Here is an 18,430-nt window from a genome sequence, read left to right on the forward strand (position 1 = left end):
AATGCGTTATTTACCCCCCCCCCCCATCTCCTTGGGTGTTGAGTGCCACCCACCGACCTACCGTCAGGGGTCCAAGCAGTGCTGCGGGCGGTCTCCCCCCCCCCCAAATGACGCAGAGCCGTAAGGGCGCAAAATAAGAATAATTTCTGAAGCGCTCTGGACATACTCAGAGGCCTCAAGCCATAAGGGAGAAAAATAAGAATAATTTCCTAAGTCCGCGGCGCTCTGGATATGCTCAAAAGGCCACGTTCCTCCCCGAGCCGTAAGGGCGCAATGTAAGAATAATTTCCTAAATCCGCGGCGCTATGGATATGCTCAGAGGCCACGTTCCTCCCCGAGCCGTAAGGGCGCAAAATAAGAATAATTTCTGAAGCCCGTGGAGCTCTGGACGTGCTCAGAGGCCACGTGTACCCTGAGCCGCAAGGGCGCAAAATAAGAAGGATAATTTCCGAAGCCTGCGGCGCTCTGGACGTGCTCAGAGGCCGCGTTCCTCCCCCTCCCCCTGCTAAGCGTCTCTCGGGGGCTTCGGCGGCCACGAGGGAGCGCGGCCTGTGCTGGGCCTAGCGGCGGCTGAGGCCTACCTTCTCTCTCCCCTCAGGCGCAGAGCGCTTTCCCGGTTACACGCCGCCGCCGCCGCCTGGCAGCCCGGAAGGAGGAGAAGAAGCGAAAGGGGCCGGGAGGCCTGGTCGTCGTTGTTGCCGGCGGTGGGTGTTGGGGAAGGAGCCGCCGCGCTTGCTTTTTCGCTCGGCGGCCATGAACGGCTCGGCGAACCCGCTGCTGGACAAGGACGAGCACCCGCTGCAGCTGGGCGAGAGCTTCGAGAGGCACCCCAAGGCCTCCTTCCACACCATCCGCTGTGAGTGAGGGGGCGCCGGGGGGGGGGGGAAGCGGACGGTCGCCCAGAGCCACCCGGGCCCGAGGGAAGCGGCTCCTGAGGGGGAAAAGGAGGCCTACTCACGAGCAAGCCCCGCGGAGCTCGACGGGGCCGACTCCGGGGGAAGCGAGTGGGAGCCCGACGGGGAATGGCAGCCCTTCCTTCTCTCAGGACGGGCCAGGGGGGCTCAGGCCTAGTGGAAGGGGCTGAGAGTCCAGGCCAGGGTATAGTGCCGGATTTACGTATAAGCTAAACAAGCTATAGCTTAGGGCTCCACTCTCTTGCGGGCCCCCCAAAAAAATTAAAGGGGAAAAAACCCTCTGCATCCACATTTCCAAAATATAAGATAAAAAACAAATAAAATAAAACCTACATGCAGCAACAGTGTTTTGTGTTGTGTGGGCTCCTGTGATATAAGCCTGCTAGCCTGCTCCCTAAAACATTACTGGTTTGCTCATTTCTATATATAGGGTGCCTACATTCTGCATGGCAACATGTGCAAATGGCTTTAGATACCTATTAGGTCCACAAATCACCACATAGCATACATTCAACACAAAAAAACAGCGACAATTCCTTGTTGACAAAGGACAGCTGGGCATATAAAGGGCCACATTACCTTCAGTAGCTTAGGGCCTCATCAAACCTAAATCCGGCCCTGGGTATACGGATAATAATAATTATAATAATTCTTAATAATTTTGTTATTTATACCCCGCCCATCTGGCTGCGTTTCCCTAGCCACTCTGGGCAGCTTGCAGCATATCTAAAAATGTAGTAGAAACATCCATCCTTGAAAACTTCCCCAAACAGGGTTGTCTTCAGATGTCTTCTCGAAGTCAGATACAGTAGTTGTTTTCCTTGGCATCTGAAGGGAGGGCGTTTCAAGGTGGTAGTAGTAGTAGTAGTAGTAGTAATAATAATAATAATAATAATAATAATAATAATAATAATAATAATAATAGCAATCTAAATAATCCACTGAATCTGGTGGGGTCGTACAACAACAACAACAACAACAATCTAAATAATCCACTGAATTTGGTGGGGTTGACCTTCTCAGTGCTAGGCATGCTTTTGGGAGTTCAGAAAAGCCATCGCAGCATTTCCTCCTCCCTCTCTGTTTTCAGTTGTCAGTATTTCTGTTCTGTTCTGTTCTGTTCCTTAACTAGTCGGGGTAATCCTGTGCCCTTAAGAGCAGCTGCTCAGCCAGAAAAGCATCAAGAGAAGCTTTTCTCCATAGGGAACTACATAACTTTTAGAAGACATCTATCTAAAGGCAGCCCTATATCGGGAAGTTTTAATGTTTGATGTTTTACTATGTTTTTATATATAAATAATAAATTATTATTATTATTACCGTATTATATATGCTGTAAGCCGCGCAGAGTGACTGGGGAAACCCAGCCAGATGGTCAGAGTATAAATAATAAAATTATTATTAGTATTAAGGAGATGCAGTTGCAGGAGAAATACTCGGCTGCTAAATTTCTGTATGTGTGTGGTTTGGCATTCAGGAAATAAATAAAAATACTTAACTAAAAGTAGAAATTGTAGAAGGATTTTGACAGCTTTTTCTTAGAGCACTTGGGGTCAAAAGAAAGTGATTTGCAACAACTGTTGTTGAGACATTTTATTCCAAAGCTGCTAGACTAGTGTTTTCCAAACTTGGGTCTCCTGCGTTTTTGAACTACAATTCCCATCATCCCTGACCACCGGTCATGCTAGCTAGGGATGATGGGAGTTGTAGTCCAAAAACTGCTGGAGACCCAATTTGGGGAAACACTGCTAAACAGAGTTAGACAGAGGTTGATGACAGGTGGGTGTCCTGTCCCCCCCCAACATATATCCTGGTTATGCCCATGGTTACGGGGCAACAAACTGGCAGTCCCTACTTCTTGTTGGGGGGCAGAGTTAACTGTCTTTCGTACTCCTTACACATATTGTTTGTTGGCCGTAGGATGGCTAGATTCTAGAACACAAACCCTTCCTATAACCCAGGCATCCCCAAACTGCGGCCCTCCAGATGTTTTGGCCTACAACTCCCATGATCCCTAGCTAACAGAACCAGTGGTTGGGGAAGATGGGAATTGAAGTCCAAAACATCTGGAGAGCTGAAGTTTGGGGATGCCTGCTATAACCATTCCTTCAAAGTTTGAGATGCAGACATCAGGAGGGAAAGCTTTCTGTGTCCTGGAACTAAACACAATCCCGACTAACTGCTATGGAATCAAACAGTTGTTAAATGGGCCGAGACAGGAGCAAGTTAAGAAGCTGGCAGCCCTTTCTGTGCACAATCGGGGGCAGATTTGGATTGAGCCAATTGCCTGTGGTCAAAGCCCATTTACTATCCTCTGTGCCCCATGATGAATGCTTGGGAGGGTTGCCAGTTATTTCTGCAGACAATAGGGTATGTGTCCTTAATAGGAGGCACAGCAAGCAAGCAAGCAGGGGTTGCCAACTCTTTCTCCTGTTAACAGTAGGTTGCAAAGATCAGGGCATCGTGTTTTCTCCATACCGTGAAATGCTTCAGCAGATGATTTCTGCACATCAAGCTGTGTTAGAGGTACAGGCCAGGCTGTTGTCTTTCATTTAAGTTGGGAACCCTACAAGCAGATATTAAAAAGCACAGAGCCTTTGTCAGTTAAAAATACTATTTTTCTTAGCCAGAGGAATCTTGCTAGCAGGTTTTTAACAGAATTTCCAAAATAATGCAGACATCGATACTGTAATGAATACAGTACAACTTTTTCCAGTAGTGAAACATGCAGCAGGTTGTCATTTGGCTGCTTGGTTGGGACCACTTGTGGTTTGCCCCAAGTAAGTAGGTAGTGCTATTCCCCCACTTTTTTTACTGGTTCTGTTACAGTAGCAACTTTTTTATGTGAATAAATTAAGTAATTGAAGCTTCCTAGCATATCACATTACTGTTGAAAGAGACAAGAGGCATTTCTTTAACAGCAGACAGCACACTTTGAAAGCTACTTTTGAAGTTTGGAAGATTTATTTAAAAGTGTGTTATAGCATGATGATTTGCTGCTGGGTGGGTGGAGAATTAAATGTTTCTTGGGGCACCAACAAAAGGGAGCTTTGTAGATTATGCAAAATGACGGGGGGGTGGGAGCTTTTAACAAAGTAAAATATTCTGATGCAGTAACTGTTGGGGTTTTCTAAAGCTTTTAAGCTAACCTTCATGGTTCCCTTATTCCCTTTACAGTGGTACCTCGGGTTGCAGACCTGAACCATTCCGGGGTGCTGTGTGCACCCCGAAAAGTCAGCAACCCGAGTGGCGCTTTCGCGCATGCGCGAAAGCATGGTAGAGCACTTATGCGCAAAGCACATAGAACACTTCTGCGCATGCGCGTGGGGCGAAACCCAGAAGTAAACACTTCCGGGTTCCCCACGTTTGTATCGTGAAAAACGCAATTCACAGCGGATGCAACCCGAGGTATGACTGTATATCCACCACAATAATACATTTCATCAGTAATAGCAAAGAGGGGGTGAAATTGTCCCAGATGGATGTTAATCAGGAAACCTTTAAAGCCCAATAGATATTTAATACTAACTATTGTTCTCTCTAGATGATTTCAAACCAGCATCTATCGATACATCTTGTGAAGGGGAGCTTCAAGTTGGCAAAGGAGACGAAGTCACAATTACATTACCACACATCCCAGTAAGTTTACAGTGTGTCACATTTTTGCTCCTCCTTCCCCCAGCTATGCTTTTTTGCTCTGAACTACAGTATTAAATTTTTGTCCAAGAAGAAGACTGTATGCATTTTTCAAAAGAACCCGGTAACAGCTAGTGGTGATTTAACAGCTTTACCTGTTCTATGTTGCCTTATCTAACACCAATAATGTAGTATGTCTGGGATGTGAGTATATAGCTATTCTAAAATTGTGTGTGTTTCTATCCTCCTCCCCTCCCCAGGTAGCCTCTTTCTATGTATATTTTAGTTCTACGATTGTGGACCCCTTCTTTCATAGCCTATGATTATTATTTTAGTTCTAGGTAAACTTCAGTGTATGCCTGGAACCTGCATTTGAAACTATCTTCTGACTGAATTTTATAGAATGTTCTTTTACATACATGTGCTTAGGTCATTGCCTTTAGAAACGCAGAACACCATTGGATATAAATGATATATTGATTTTACTGTATTTTTCTGTGTATGAGATGACCCCATGTATAAAGACGGCCCCTATATTTTTTTTAACCCAAAATTAAGAAATTGAGTTGTTTAGCTTTTTGGGGAGTGGGGGAGGTCACTTCCGCCAATCGCTCACCTGCCTGCCCGCCACTGCTGACCACTTGCCACAGCCACTCCTGATTGCACACCTCGCCGTAGCCGCCAATTGTCTGCCTGCTCGCCGCCACTAACAGCCCACCTGCCCACTTGCTGCAGCCGCCAATCACCTGCCTGCCTTGCCACAGCTGCCTATCACCTGCCCAATTGCCACAGCTGCAGTCAATTGCCAGCAGGCCTTACTGCAGCCACCAATCACCCGCCCAATCGTTGCTGCCAATCTCCTGCTTGCTGCTGCCATTAATCACACCCCCCCCCTGCATTCACTATCTGTGTAGAAGACGACACCCAATTTTGTCTATTTTTTAAAGCAAAAAGCATTGTCTTATACACAAAAAATACAGTATAGAGTTCTGTTTTCTCTTTGACTCCTTACTGAACTACCGAGAAGTATCCTGAAGCCTAAAATAAAAAATATGCAAGACTGCACATTTTGCAAAGAACCATAAAGAGAGGGATGTTAAGTTTGCAGGCATTTGTTTTTCCTTACATCTATAAAGGCAGACTGTTGAAGTGCAGTTCAGTGACCACATTACAACTGAAAATATTCAGAGGTAGCCTATTGAAGCGTTCAACTGCAGCCTTGAAGATGAGTGAATAGAAATGGCATTTTAGTTAAAGAGTCAGTTTTTCTTGGCATGAGCATGTGCACTTGTTCGGACTTCAGTGTAATCTCTGCTTTTCTTGACAACCAGGGTTCTACTCCTCCAATGACGGTGTTCAAAGGAAATAAAAGACCATACCAGAAGGACTGTGTGCTTATTATCAATCACGATACTGGGGAATATGTGCTTGAAAAGCTAAGCAGCAGCATTCAAGTCAAGAAGACAAGGTAAAAATGTTTGGCACAAACACACAGGGCCACTTCTAATTTGGAGAAAACAACACATGGCACAATCCTATCTCACACTGCAGGTGGCATATTTCAAACCCTTGACTATGATTTGTTTTTCTTTTTTTAACATAATATTTTGATGAGTATATATTACAATATATACATGGTGCTTGTTTGTTATTAAGTGGTATATAAATAAAATGCATCCTATATAATAATGTCCAAGATGTCCCTGCGTCCAGTTGTCCCGTGTGTCCCTGAGGTACTGCGCATGTACCCCAGAGACACAGGGATTGGACAGCAGAGACTGCCCGCGCGCACTCTCCCCCCCCTCTGCCTCCTCCAACCGCCGCTCCCGCCGGACAACGCCTCACTGCAGGGCACGTCAGGGAAGCGAGGGTGGAGGCCGGCGAAGGCCTCCTCACAACCCTCCCTGGCCCGTGAGGAGCGGCGGTTGGAGGAGGCGGGGGGGAGAGTGCGTGCGTCCTTCCTGTCGGCGGCTGGGGGAGAGGAAGGAAGGAGAAAGCGCTCCTCCGTTCCTGTCCCCCTGCCGCCGACAGCAAGGACGGGTCCCAGGGTTCGGAGAAGCGCTGCGCAAGCGCTTCTCCGAACCCTGGGAGGTCTCCTTGCTGTCGGCGGCTGCGGGAGAGGAACGGAGGAGGAGAAAGCAGCGCTTTCTCCTCCTCCGTTCCTGTCCCCTTGCCGCCGACAGCAATGACAGGTCCCAGGGTTCGGAGAAGCGCTGCGCAAGCGCTTCTCCGAACCCTGGGAGGTCTCCTTGCTGACGGCGGCTGCGGGAGAGGAACGGAGGAGGAGAAAGCAGCGCTTTCTCCTCCTCCGTTCCTGTCCCCCTGCCGCCGACAGCAATGACAGGTCCCAGGGTTCGGAGAAGCGCTGCGCAAGCGCTTCTCCGAACCCTGGGAGGAGGTCTTGCTGTCGGCGGCTGCGGGAGAGGAACGGAGGAGGAGAAAGCAGCGCTTTCTCCTCCTCCGTTCCTGTCCCCCTGCCGCCGACAGCAATGACAGGTCCCAGGGTTCGGAGAAGCTCTGCGCAAGCGCTTCTCCGAACCCTGGGAGGAGGTCTTGCTGTCGGCGGCTGCGGGAGAGGAACGGAGGAGGAGAAAGCAGCGCTTTCTCCTCCTCCGTTCCTGTCCCCCTGCCGCCGACAGCAATGACAGGTCCCAGGGTTCGGAGAAGCGCTGCGCAAGCGCTTCTCCGAACCCTGGGAGGTCTCCTTGCTGACGGCGGCTGCGGGAGAGGAACGGAGGAGGAGAAAGCAGCGCTTTCTCCTCCTCCGTTCCTGTCCCCCTGCCGCCGACAGCAATGACAGGTCCCAGGGTTCGGAGAAGCGCTGCGCAAGCGCTTCTCCGAACCCTGGGAGGTCTCCTTGCTGACGGCGGCTGCGGGAGAGGAACGGAGGAGGAGAAAGCAGCGCTTTCTCCTCCTCCGTTCCTGTCCCCTTGCTGCTGACAGGTCCCAGGGTTCGGAGAAGCGCTGCGCAAGCGCTTCTCCGAACCCTGGGATGTCTCCTTGCTGTCGGCGGCTGCGGGAGAGGAACGGAGGAGGAGAAAGCAGCGCTTTCTCCTCCTCTGTTCCTGTCCCCCTGCCACCGACAGCAAGGACAGGTCCCAGGGTTCGGAGAAGCCCTGCGCAAGCGCTTCTCCGAACCCCAGGATTCTAGCGCCCGTTATTAAACGGGCTGAAAACCACTAGTATATAAATAAAATGGAACACCAGCATCTCACAGAGAAGGCAAGAACCCTGGTTTCTGACATGTACAGGGAATTTTTAAACCTGGAACAGTATTCCTCTGCACTTGTTGTTGTTTAGTCGTTTAGTCGTGTCCGACTCTTCGTGACCCCATGGACCATAGCACGCCAGGCACTCCTGTCTTGCACTGCCTCCCGCAGTTTGGTCAAACTCATGTTCGTAGCTTCGAGAACACTGTCCAACCATCTTGTCCTCTGTCGTCCCCTTCTCCTAGTGCCCTCAATCTTTCCCAACATCAGGGTCTTTTCCAAGGATTCTTCTCTTCTCATGAGGTGGCCAAAGTATTGGAGCCTCAGCTTCAGGATCTGTCCTTCAAGTGAGCACTTGGGGCTGATTTCCTTCAGAATGGATAGGTTTGATCTTCTTGCAGTCCATGGGACTCTCAAGAGTCTCCTCCAGCACCATAATTCAAAAGCATCAATTCTTCGGCGATCAGCCTTCTTTATGGTCCAGCTCTCACTAGAGGTAGGCAGTTTTTAAGGGTGCTCCGAGTTGTTAGGAGACCCCTATTCTCCTCATGGGGGTACAGTCCTCAAGGGTTTCCTGGGAAGAGTGATTGACTGTTAAACCACTCTGGGAACTGTAGCTGTGTGAGGGGGATAGGGGTCTAACATCTGTCAGCACTCTTAACAAACTGCGGTTCCTAGGATTCTTTGAGGAAAGCCTTGACTTTGAAGTAGTATGATACTGCTTTAAATGGATAGTCCATATGGGACCCAATGCAGCTACTGTTCTGGAAAACAAATGAAAGTAATTCCTTTCTTACTTTAGTATAACACACACACAGCAGAAGCCTACCAATTTTCCCCAAGCTGTACAACCAGGGAAAATGTTTTTTTTTTAATCAGTTTTTACTAATCAATTTAAAAAAACTGCAGCTTTGTTCTGAAATGAAATAGAAGGTAGGGAACACACTTTAAAAGCCAAGAAAAGAACCGGGAGGGAGGAATTCTGATCAGATACTGGAACTGATCAGCTTCAGGTGTTGAGGGCTACAGAAAATGAAGAGCCATGTCATTTGCTATTGCTGCGTGTTTCAATTTGATCTATTCCATAGCTAGGGGGGCCTTTAGAAATTACTAGAGGCAAATGTTATATCCGGACAGTGTTTTGTTTTTTCGCTTTTTAAAGGACCATTTATTTCCTTGGTAGATTTGAGCAAATGCTTACGTCTCATTCTCTCCCTGAAAGTGCTTATATATATATATATACAGGTCTTAAATTTGCTTGGAATGTACAGTTACTGATTTTACACAATCCTGATATAATTTGGGATTTTTCAGACATTTTGGAAAGGATAGAAGAGGTTGGGGGGGGGAGAGGGAGTTGAGAAGATGCATAAGTGTTGTGTTTGAGTTGTTATTGTATCTGTGTGTTCAAAATCCTGTTTCAGAGCTGAAGGCAGCAGCAAAATCCAGGCCCGGATAGAACAGCAATCGGCCCGAGCCTCACAACCTTCTTCTACCCAGTTCAGAGCTCCTACAAAACCAGCAGCAGGTCCCAAGACCTCCCCACTGAAAGACAATCCTTCACCAGAGCCTCAACTGGATGACATTAAGAGAGGTATGGAAATCATGATTGTTTTGTAACTTCACAGTATAAATCATTGAGAATTCTCAATGGATTTGCTATGAATCCCGTTTTCCTTATTCTTTGTGTCCCATTTTAGACAGATTTGAGGAAATTGATTTGTTTCTCACTCTGAATAACGTGACAGCATCCACAGCGGATGTTACTGCAGCAATTTCTTTTCAGCTAAAAATTGGGGGCAGGGGGCCTTGCTCCAAAGTGAAGAGGCCAAAGTTGGATTTCTTAGTCTACAGAACTTTGAAGTCCTTGCATAAAGTAGATTAAGGTGGGTCCAGTGATTTCACTTCTGTTTTGTCTACAGAATAATTGGGTTACATGTTCTGCACTGGTTTAAAAATGATCATCTACCTTTTTAAAATATGCTTTGTGGAAAGTAAATTCTGCAAAAAGTTTAAAAGGCACTGAACTTCAGTTGTGTCTGAAATAAGGTATAAAAAGTCTTGCAAAACTCAAAAGCTTGGTAGAATATTGACAATAAAATGATTGCTGTATGTTTGTCCCCAAATAGTAGCCTTCCAAATAAAATTTTATGCTGTGGTCATGATACATCACCTATATTTCAGGGGTTTAAAATAACAAATAAAAATGCTAATTTATTGTATTAGTTTCACCCAAAATATCTATAGCTGTGCAATGTTACTGATTTTCCTATCTAGGAAGAAATATTGTCTGTGAAACTAGTTGCCAGACCGTGGTAAAATCTAAGTCTCATTAGTATTTCAGTTCAATCGGCGTTTCCAAAGACAAGCCCTTCTTAGTAAGCCAATTTAAGTGCTCAGAGCAAAACAAAATACAGTTCACTCTTATTTGAACTCCAGACACTGGAAAAAGTATATAATCCTATTTTAGACTCCCCATTACATAAGAATTCAAATTCTGTGATACACTGGAGTATTTGTCAGAGTAAAACAATTAGGTAAGTAGACGACAGATCTGTTAGAATCCCATACAAATGTGAGTTGAAATACTTGCGTAGTCCATCTTTTTGCAAAAAAGGGAAAGAGCTGCCATGTGTAATACATTTCTTTTCTAATATATTTTTCTAATCAGTGGTTGGCAGACTACCATATTCTGGTATACCCTTACATTTTCAAAAAAAAATTATTTGCATTTTTTTTGTTAACTGCTCTTCATTAAAAAAGATTCCAAGGTAGTGTGCAAAGGGGTAAATAAAACCTTTACATATATACATAAATAAATACAATAAAGCTAGTAAATAAGATTTTATAAACAACTTACAGCACAAGCAGGTTAATTAAACATTATGACTAAGGCGGTAATCCTAAAGGCAGCAATCTAATTATTATTATAATTATTTATATTTATTTATTTATACCCTGCCCATCTGGCTGGGTTTCCCCAGCCACTCTGGGCAGCTTCCAACAAAATCCGCATGTTCATGAACACCCAGCCCAAACCCCCTGATGATCTCTCCCAGCGGCTGCATATAGATGTTGAAAAGCATGGGGGAGTGAGAGAACCCACCACCACTTTCTGAACACGGCCCAGGAGGAAGGAACGGAACCACTGTATAACAGTGCCCCCCAGCTCCCAGCCCCTCTAGATGGTCCAGAAGGATGTTATGGTCGATGGTTTCAAAAGCCGCTGAGAGATCCAGCAGAACTGGGAAACAGCTCTCACCTTTGTCCCTAGCCCGCCGGAGATCATCAACCAGTGCAACCAAGGCAGTTTCAGTCCCATGATGAGGCCTGAATCCCGACTGGAAGGGATCCAAATGGTCTTAGCCTCTCTTACCTGAGAGTAAGCCTCGTGGTTTACTTGGACTTACTTCTGAGTAGACATGTCATCAAAAGTGCATGGGCAAACTGGAAACAGCTAGCATTGTGCTGGAAAAAATGCAATGTCTGTGAGAGGCTTGCTTCTTTAGGGAGGGCATTCCAGAGTTAGGGAGTCACCACAGAAAAGGCCCTCTGTTAACGTATAACATACCTCTGCTAAAGTCAGTACTTGGAGAAAGGCCTTTACAGAAAATCTTCAGACAGGAGCTGCCTGATATGGGAAGAGGCACTCCTTCAGGTATTTGGTTCTTGAGGGCTTAAAGGTAAGATAAACTTCTAAAATTGGGCTTGGAAGCAAATAGGCAGCAAACGTAATGCTTCAAGAACGGTTGTGACATGTGTAAGTCCTTTGGTGCAAGCCAAAATGCTGGCAGCCACATTCTGCACCAAGATGCTTTTAGATTTTTTTTTGTGGGGGGAGGGGCAGATCTCAACGGTCTGCTATGGTTTGGTTTGGCTATCTGCGTTGACGGCCCATGGAATCATATATTGACCTCCTCGCAAACGTCCCTTTGTTCCAGAGTTGAGAGCCGAGGTTGAAATAATAGAGCAGATGAGTAGCAGCAGCGGAAGCAGCTCGTCGGATTCAGAGAGCTCTTCTGGGAGCGATGATGAAACCTCAAGCAGCGATGGGGATGGTGCTGCACACCCTTCCCCTTCCCAGCCGGGTAAAAACAAGAACTCTGTTGCCAACGGAACCAGCAGGCCACAAGGAAGCAATCAGCTCATGAGCACGCTCAGTAAGTTTCTTGTCTTCTGCATGTATTTATTACAGCACATGCACTTTCTAAGGGTCTAAATACACATTAGACACACAGATGTCTAACTGAGATGCAGTGCTGGCTTTTAAAAGCGGCTTTGGGAGAGAAGGGGATGTGGTACCCAGCCCTTTCCCTTCTCATAATTTCCTTCTTTCTTTTTAAATTCCTCTCTCCTGAAGCTAGTGTTTCTGTTTTTTAAATAAAACACGGTGTCTGCTTCAGTTACATGTATGGATGTGTATTTAGCCCACAATTGAATGCAGATCATTCAGCAACTGGTCAAGCATGATCTACACAGATGGAGGTCTTTGGGTTTTAACAAAATCAGGTTTGTTTCTGTTTCATTCATTCATGTTGTAAAAAGGCTTAGTTCAGAACTCCCCTGGCAGCCCATTGACTTTACTGAGCTGCATATTAGTGGTGTGAGTGGATAGAAATAATCAAACCACTTCCTGCCTCTTTTATGGTGCCCAAGTGCTGCTTTAAAAAAACGAATAAGGAAATGCTTAATAATAACTAAGAATTAACATACCGTAGATTTCATGGCCCTTCTGTGCAAATAGTGATATGATTTCACAACTTGGCCTCGTATGAACACAAAGCAGACTGGATCTAAATTCTTCCAGCTGTGAATCAAACCGGTGCCAGCAATTGCTGCAGAAAATGGGTGCTGCTGTTCCAGTTTGTCATCTGCTGGGCCAAGTCTGCGATGAGACAAATGAGCTTATTCTTTTTCAAATGTTAAACGCTACATGAAGCCAATAGGCAAGTAGAAAGCTACCAGTTTGCAGGGCAGATGAGTCACTGCCACCTCCAGACTCCTAGTGAATCTTAAGCCAGTGAATGCTGAGCAGAGGTCAACGACAGTGGCAGTCCTGTACATAAATTCGATTAAAATGAATATATTTATGACCTAGGAATAGTGTGTTTCCGCCTAACGCCCTATTTTTCTTCCCAGTGTATTTGAGGTCAAATACAGCAATTCTTCAATGTAGATCACAGCCAACGAGTAATTCTAACTTCCTTTATTTAAAAACAGGAAATGACTTGCAGTTGAGTGAATCTGGAAGTGACAGTGATGATTAGAATGAGGTTTCTCCATTGCTTTTCTGTTGCAAATACATGAAGATGTAAATCTCCTGAGGAGTAAGAACGATACAATTATAGAAGCCGGCTCACAGGACACAGCTGTATGTGGCATTTGAAGGTGAAGGGGGCAACCAATATTCCTGAAGCAAGGCTTATACTCTTACTTATGTATAAATTGTGAATGTTGTGTATCTTTTTGAAAGTTTTAAAATGGATGTGAATATACCAGTCTTAATTCAGTGGCCTGTGCTCTTAACATGCTGACGCTCTGTAATTTTGGTGTACTCCAATATGATTCTTGCTGTTAGCAAAGGCTGCGTACCCCAATAAGATAAAGCAAAAGCTGTCTCTGGGGTAGATGTAACTCAGGTTTACCATTTTAAAAACAAAATAGGAAGTGGAGTACAAATTTCAAGCGTTTTTATGCAAAGATGTCAAATAGCATTAAGGCAGGTGTTAATTGTCAATAGCCTTGTCACCTGTGATGAATACAAATTTCACCCAGGCAAGGGAATTTAAAAAACTGGGGTGTCTTTTCTTTCTTTTTTCCTTTTGAGGTTCTCAGTATGACACAAGTGATTGATAGAGGTATGTGTAGGCAGAGACTTTAGTAGAACCATGCATAGGCCAATAACTTGTAGACTCACTTGTAAGGCTTTCTTACTACTGCTGAGAGATCGTATGCCGATTAAGTTTTTGTGACGTTACAAATAGGAAACCTAACAATGCCTTTTATTACTTCCATGTAAGAAATTCATCATACCTGTGCCCCATCACACATGAAAATGTATAGGTCTGCTGGCCAATATGCACTGTAGAAACCCACACCACTCAGCACTAAGAATGGAGGAATGTTTTTAAATGGTTTTATACACTGATTTGGGCAGTTCCAAACCCATTCAGTTTTGCTCGTCTTGGACTGCCTCTTGCCTCGAGCACCCACTTATGCCCAAGACAAGCCCAACTAATAATATGCCCCAAAAATGTATATCAAAGTATGATGTACATAGAAGAGTCAATCTCTATGCTTCAGTATACTTCATCATAATTTTATAAGTAAATTAATGCATATGTATTTCATATGGTTATATGCATCATTGTATGTATGTATTTATGCACTGTTAGCTTTAGGAAATCTGGAGTGAATATACATAAAATAACGCATATAATGGGCAAGAATTGTTGGCATTTTTAGCAGGACCGGTGCAGGGGTGGGGGAATCTAACCCCTTCAAGATTAAGGAGCAAGATGAAAATTAGAAGGGGGGGGGGAAACCTGTGCACATAAACTTGATGTTGAGATTTTAAGAAAATCCCATCCCTATCCAGTGCTTTATGTTATGTGAACATACTGTGTAGCGAAACAGATGTGTACACATGTGGGGGACTTTAATTCCCACTCGTAGGAAGTGATACTCGTGTCATTTGGTGAAGTTACTGGATTGTTGAGACCCATAACTTTTCAAAATGAGAAGCATAGAATCCCCCAGAACAAGAACTACCCATAACATACCAGATTTAGCCTCTCCAAAGTTCCACCTGCCAATCTGTGTGGGTCAACAGGGAACAGGACACAATCCTTCGTGTATTTGTTCCTAATAAATGGCACGCATTTTGTAGGCAAATGGTACAACGTTGCAGTGAAAAGCAGAGAACTAATTGTATAAAGCTTTTCAAATTTATCCAAACTTAGCTTTGGCATTATCAGAAGCCAGGTGCCCAGTAGTCAATGGCTGTCTTCTACATCCATTGTTGGAGGCAGCATACTTCTGAATACCTGTTGCTAGAAATCACAGGTGGGGAGAGTGCTGTTGTGCTGAAGTTGTGCATAGAAGCTGTTGCCATCTACACGAAAGGAATACTTGGGGCTTGGGTTCCTTGTGAATTGCTGCTTGCCATATATGGCAACCTTTGTTCTAGCTTGGCGATACTACAACTCATTGAACTCAGTGGGGTTTACTCAGTAGAACTGTATCATGTAGGATTGCACTGTAAGCTATTTATACATTTGAGGCTGCGTACCTGGGAGTAAGCTCTGCTCAAAGAGTGGGTCTTCCTTTGGAGTTAACGTGCATAGGATTGCTGTTTGGATTTTTATAAATGTGTCAAGCAGTACCATTTTAGATGCTAACTACATTCTAAATGACACATTTTATCTTGTTAAAGCAGTAAAGTAAGTTTGGGTTTGATAGGAAAGTATCGTGTATGTTTCATTCCACACCCCTTCCATTTCTGCTTTTGCCCAGAGCCTCAAAATTTCCAGAAATGTTGCGTCTCTAATTCAGCCACCTCCATCTTTGAATAGGAGAGTACCTAAACATTATCTCAAAGCAAGGCAGGAAGCCCTATTGTGAGAATCAGTAGGCTGATCATATTGCTAATAGGCAGGAGAGATTTTGAGAGACAAGGAAAGCAGAACTAGGGTTGTTCCTCTTGCCTTGCGTGGAAAGACGCTACAACCTTTGTTGCAGCTACAACTAGGGGTGGGATTAGGTTGCAAGTCGTTCTTTTGAATGCCTTTCTTGTAACCTTTCAAATGTGATGTGAATTGGAGGAAGATGGATGCATCGCTTTAAAATGATACACAACTATAAAACAAATTTAATCCACTGGAGGGAGATGAGCTGTGTTCACATGTTTGGCTTTCTTATGCATTTGAGAGAAGGGGTCAGAAAAGAAAGCATTCATATGATTTTGGAATGTTATGAGCCAGTTCTGAAGGGCATATAGACAGGATTGTGCATGTACAGCAATTTCTGCAGAAATTAGAAACTTAGGTACTAAAAGTGGAGTTTGCTATACAGCAGAACCTTGCTTTGTTAGTTTCTAGTTTGTGGCCTGCAAAAAGATAGGCTTGAAAATATGCAGCCACTGCTTGAGATGAAACCTTAGGTGTACTTCAGTGTCTTACAAAGCTTTTGTCCCTCTTTGTGACTAACAGAAGAAAAATAAAAAAGCAAACAAATTGAGGCTGCAGTCCTGTATGCACTCACATGGAAGTAAGTAAGATTCAACTTAGCTGGGCTCGCTGCTGAGTTGGCTTAGATATGGATTCTGCTGCAAGGCGTAGGATTTGGTAATGGCATCTAGTAATCTGAAGGAATTGAAACGACTGTACTCCCAAAGCTGGAAAGACTGAGGGACTTTGAGAGATTTTATGGTCCACACCTTGTGCACAAAGGCTGTTGTACTGAATAGATTCCTAATGCTTCTCATAAGCCACGTGTTGGCCAATTGAGTTAGCAGGCAAGACTATTTAGAGAATTGAGTTGTTTCAAATGTTACCGGAATAAAATAGGAACGAGACCAAACTCAGATGTATGATCTCCTATTTTTGATGCAGTTTGTGCCTCAGATTTATCTGCATCATTTGTTTAGACATAGTATGTTTACATTTATATGTAAATAATATATATATATATGCCTTGTAAAATTTTGTAGATTTTTTTCTTTTTAAAGTGTTATTTAAATAAAAAATGAACTTCAGCCATGCAAGTTGTGTGCTTATTTCTGAGTAACAAGAGGCTTCCCCACCTGTCCATCCCAAACCGACAACTCGCATATTTCTAATATATTGTTACATGCACACCACACTCCTCAGTGGCAAGGGATCTCAAGGGTGCCAACCAACACATAACTTGGATTTGGTTTTCATTGAATGAAGGCCACTGGTGACAGTATATATAGCAACAATATCTCTAGAGGCAGCCAAATCTGTAGAGAATTAATGGACGGACAGGCAAATCCAAAATATATAGCAGGTACAAACATACCAGGTACATATATACATAGTTCGAAGTTGCTAGCCCAGAGGCACCTTAGGTTGTTTCTGATGTGCCCATGAGAATCTGAATGTTGTGAAAATAACTTTTATTTTAAAAAAAAAACACCCCAGAAGCTATTCTTTTGGGAATTATAGGGATAGAACTACCTAAATTGTATAGAAATTTCTTTGTGTATGCGACTACAGCAGCAAGAATGTTACTTGCCCAAAAGTGGGAAGAAGCAGAAGTCCCAGCAAAGGAAGAATGGATATAAAAACTTACGGAATATGCAAAAATGGTGAAACTTACCGGAAGAATAAGAAATCAAGCTAACAAACTTCGTTATAAAAGAATGGAAATGGTTTATGGAATATTTACGGACAAATTGTAAACAGATAAGAACATTGGCAGGATTTAAATTATTGAAACGTATAAAGGTGAAAACCATTAAAAAAAAATTTATTTAAAAAGACAACTGCAAGACTCGGTGGAAAACGAGTGGGAGCAGGATCCAAACACCTTTCCTTTGGAAAGTTTCCCCCTGGGGCCAACACTGATGAGGGAGTGAGAAAAGGATAAAATGTACAGTTGAAAACATTAGCAGGATTATTGTAATAACCTGCAGTTTTATAAGAGTATACGATGTATTTAAAGTTGATAATTAAATGAGCAAGTTAAATAAATTTGGATATGCAGAAGGCATTAAAAAGTAAATTTAAGGAGCCGCAGAAAGGGGGAAGGAAGTCAAATTTTGAAATGTTAAATGGATTGTAAAACTAATGAAATGTATAAATAAAAAACTTTTTAAAAGAAAGGGAATCTGAACTCAAGTATCGTTAAGAGAGGTCCTGGTCAAAGAAACTATGCAAGCGCAGAGAACTGATAGTCTGGAGTCTGGACTGTGGAAGCTTCTAGGTTCCTGCGTCAGCTGAATATATTGTTGGGTTGTGCTGACACAAGCCGCTACAGGTCTCTGCACAGGTGCCTTTTGCAAATCCCAGAAATATAATAGAATTGATCGTGCAGCAGGTTTGGACACAACTCACTGAATGAGCTAGGAATAGTCTTTGTAGTGAAGCATGCCATATCCTGAAAGCATGCTGGCTGCCCAGATTTTTCTTGAAAACTTCCAAGCAAGGCAATGCCAAATTAACCTAGTCAATTTATTCCTGAAGTGCTTTGCTTCCCAACCTGCTTGTCTGTAAATTGGCCCTTTCTCGGCCGAAATTTTGTGGCGGCAACTGAAGGCAACCCTGCGCAGAGGAGCCTACCGCAAATTGCCAAATGCCCTTCCTGCAAAAATTAGTATTTGCAATGCTTTTGCAATCAAAACAATCCCACTCTTGTGAATGTGAGATCAGGGTTGCAAACCAATGTGTCCTTAGCTGGGAATACCGGTAAATATTATTCAATACAGAGGCAACTGATTCTGAGAAGACTGGGCTGCATATGTTCCACATATTTATATGTAGAATCAGAATTGTAAGAGTTGGAAGGGACCTCAAGGGTCATCCAGTCCAGCCCCCTGCAATACCAGAATCTCAACTAAAGCATCTATGACAAATGGCCATCCAAGCTCTGCTTAAAAACCTCCAAGGAAAGAGTCTGCAACCTCCTGAGGAAGATGGCACAACACAC

The 18,430-nt window shown here is 44.1% G+C and overlaps 2 protein-coding genes across 4 annotated transcripts in view; one reads left to right on the forward strand and one right to left on the reverse strand.

The window, feature by feature from the left end:
• The window catches only part of METTL6 (methyltransferase 6, tRNA N3-cytidine), a 14,945-nt gene extending 14,221 nt beyond the window's left edge, over window positions 1-724 (reverse strand). For 2 of the 3 annotated variants that reach the window (XM_088654264.1, XM_035129530.3), the window contains exon 1: window positions 582-724. The gene's annotated coding sequence lies outside the window, so the exon portion shown is untranslated. Of the gene's footprint in view, window positions 1-61; window positions 521-581 lie in introns of those variants that run through there. The other variant, XM_088654263.1, reaches the window with a different exon arrangement.
• EAF1 (ELL associated factor 1) lies at window positions 723-16,523 on the forward strand. Its single transcript, XM_035129533.3, has 6 exons — window positions 723-856; window positions 4,459-4,553; window positions 5,882-6,018; window positions 9,184-9,353; window positions 11,701-11,919; window positions 12,980-16,523. Exons 1-6 carry the CDS (start codon window positions 754-756, stop codon window positions 13,024-13,026), a joined length of 771 nt encoding a protein of 256 aa, XP_034985424.1. The 5' UTR covers window positions 723-753; the 3' UTR covers window positions 13,027-16,523.
• Window positions 16,524-18,430: the final 1,907 nt, after the last annotated feature.

The sequence above is a fragment of the Zootoca vivipara genome, chromosome 11 (genome assembly GCF_965207765.1).
Source record: "Zootoca vivipara chromosome 11, rZooViv2.hap1.1, whole genome shotgun sequence".
NCBI classification, from domain to species: Eukaryota; Metazoa; Chordata; class Lepidosauria; order Squamata; family Lacertidae; genus Zootoca; species Zootoca vivipara.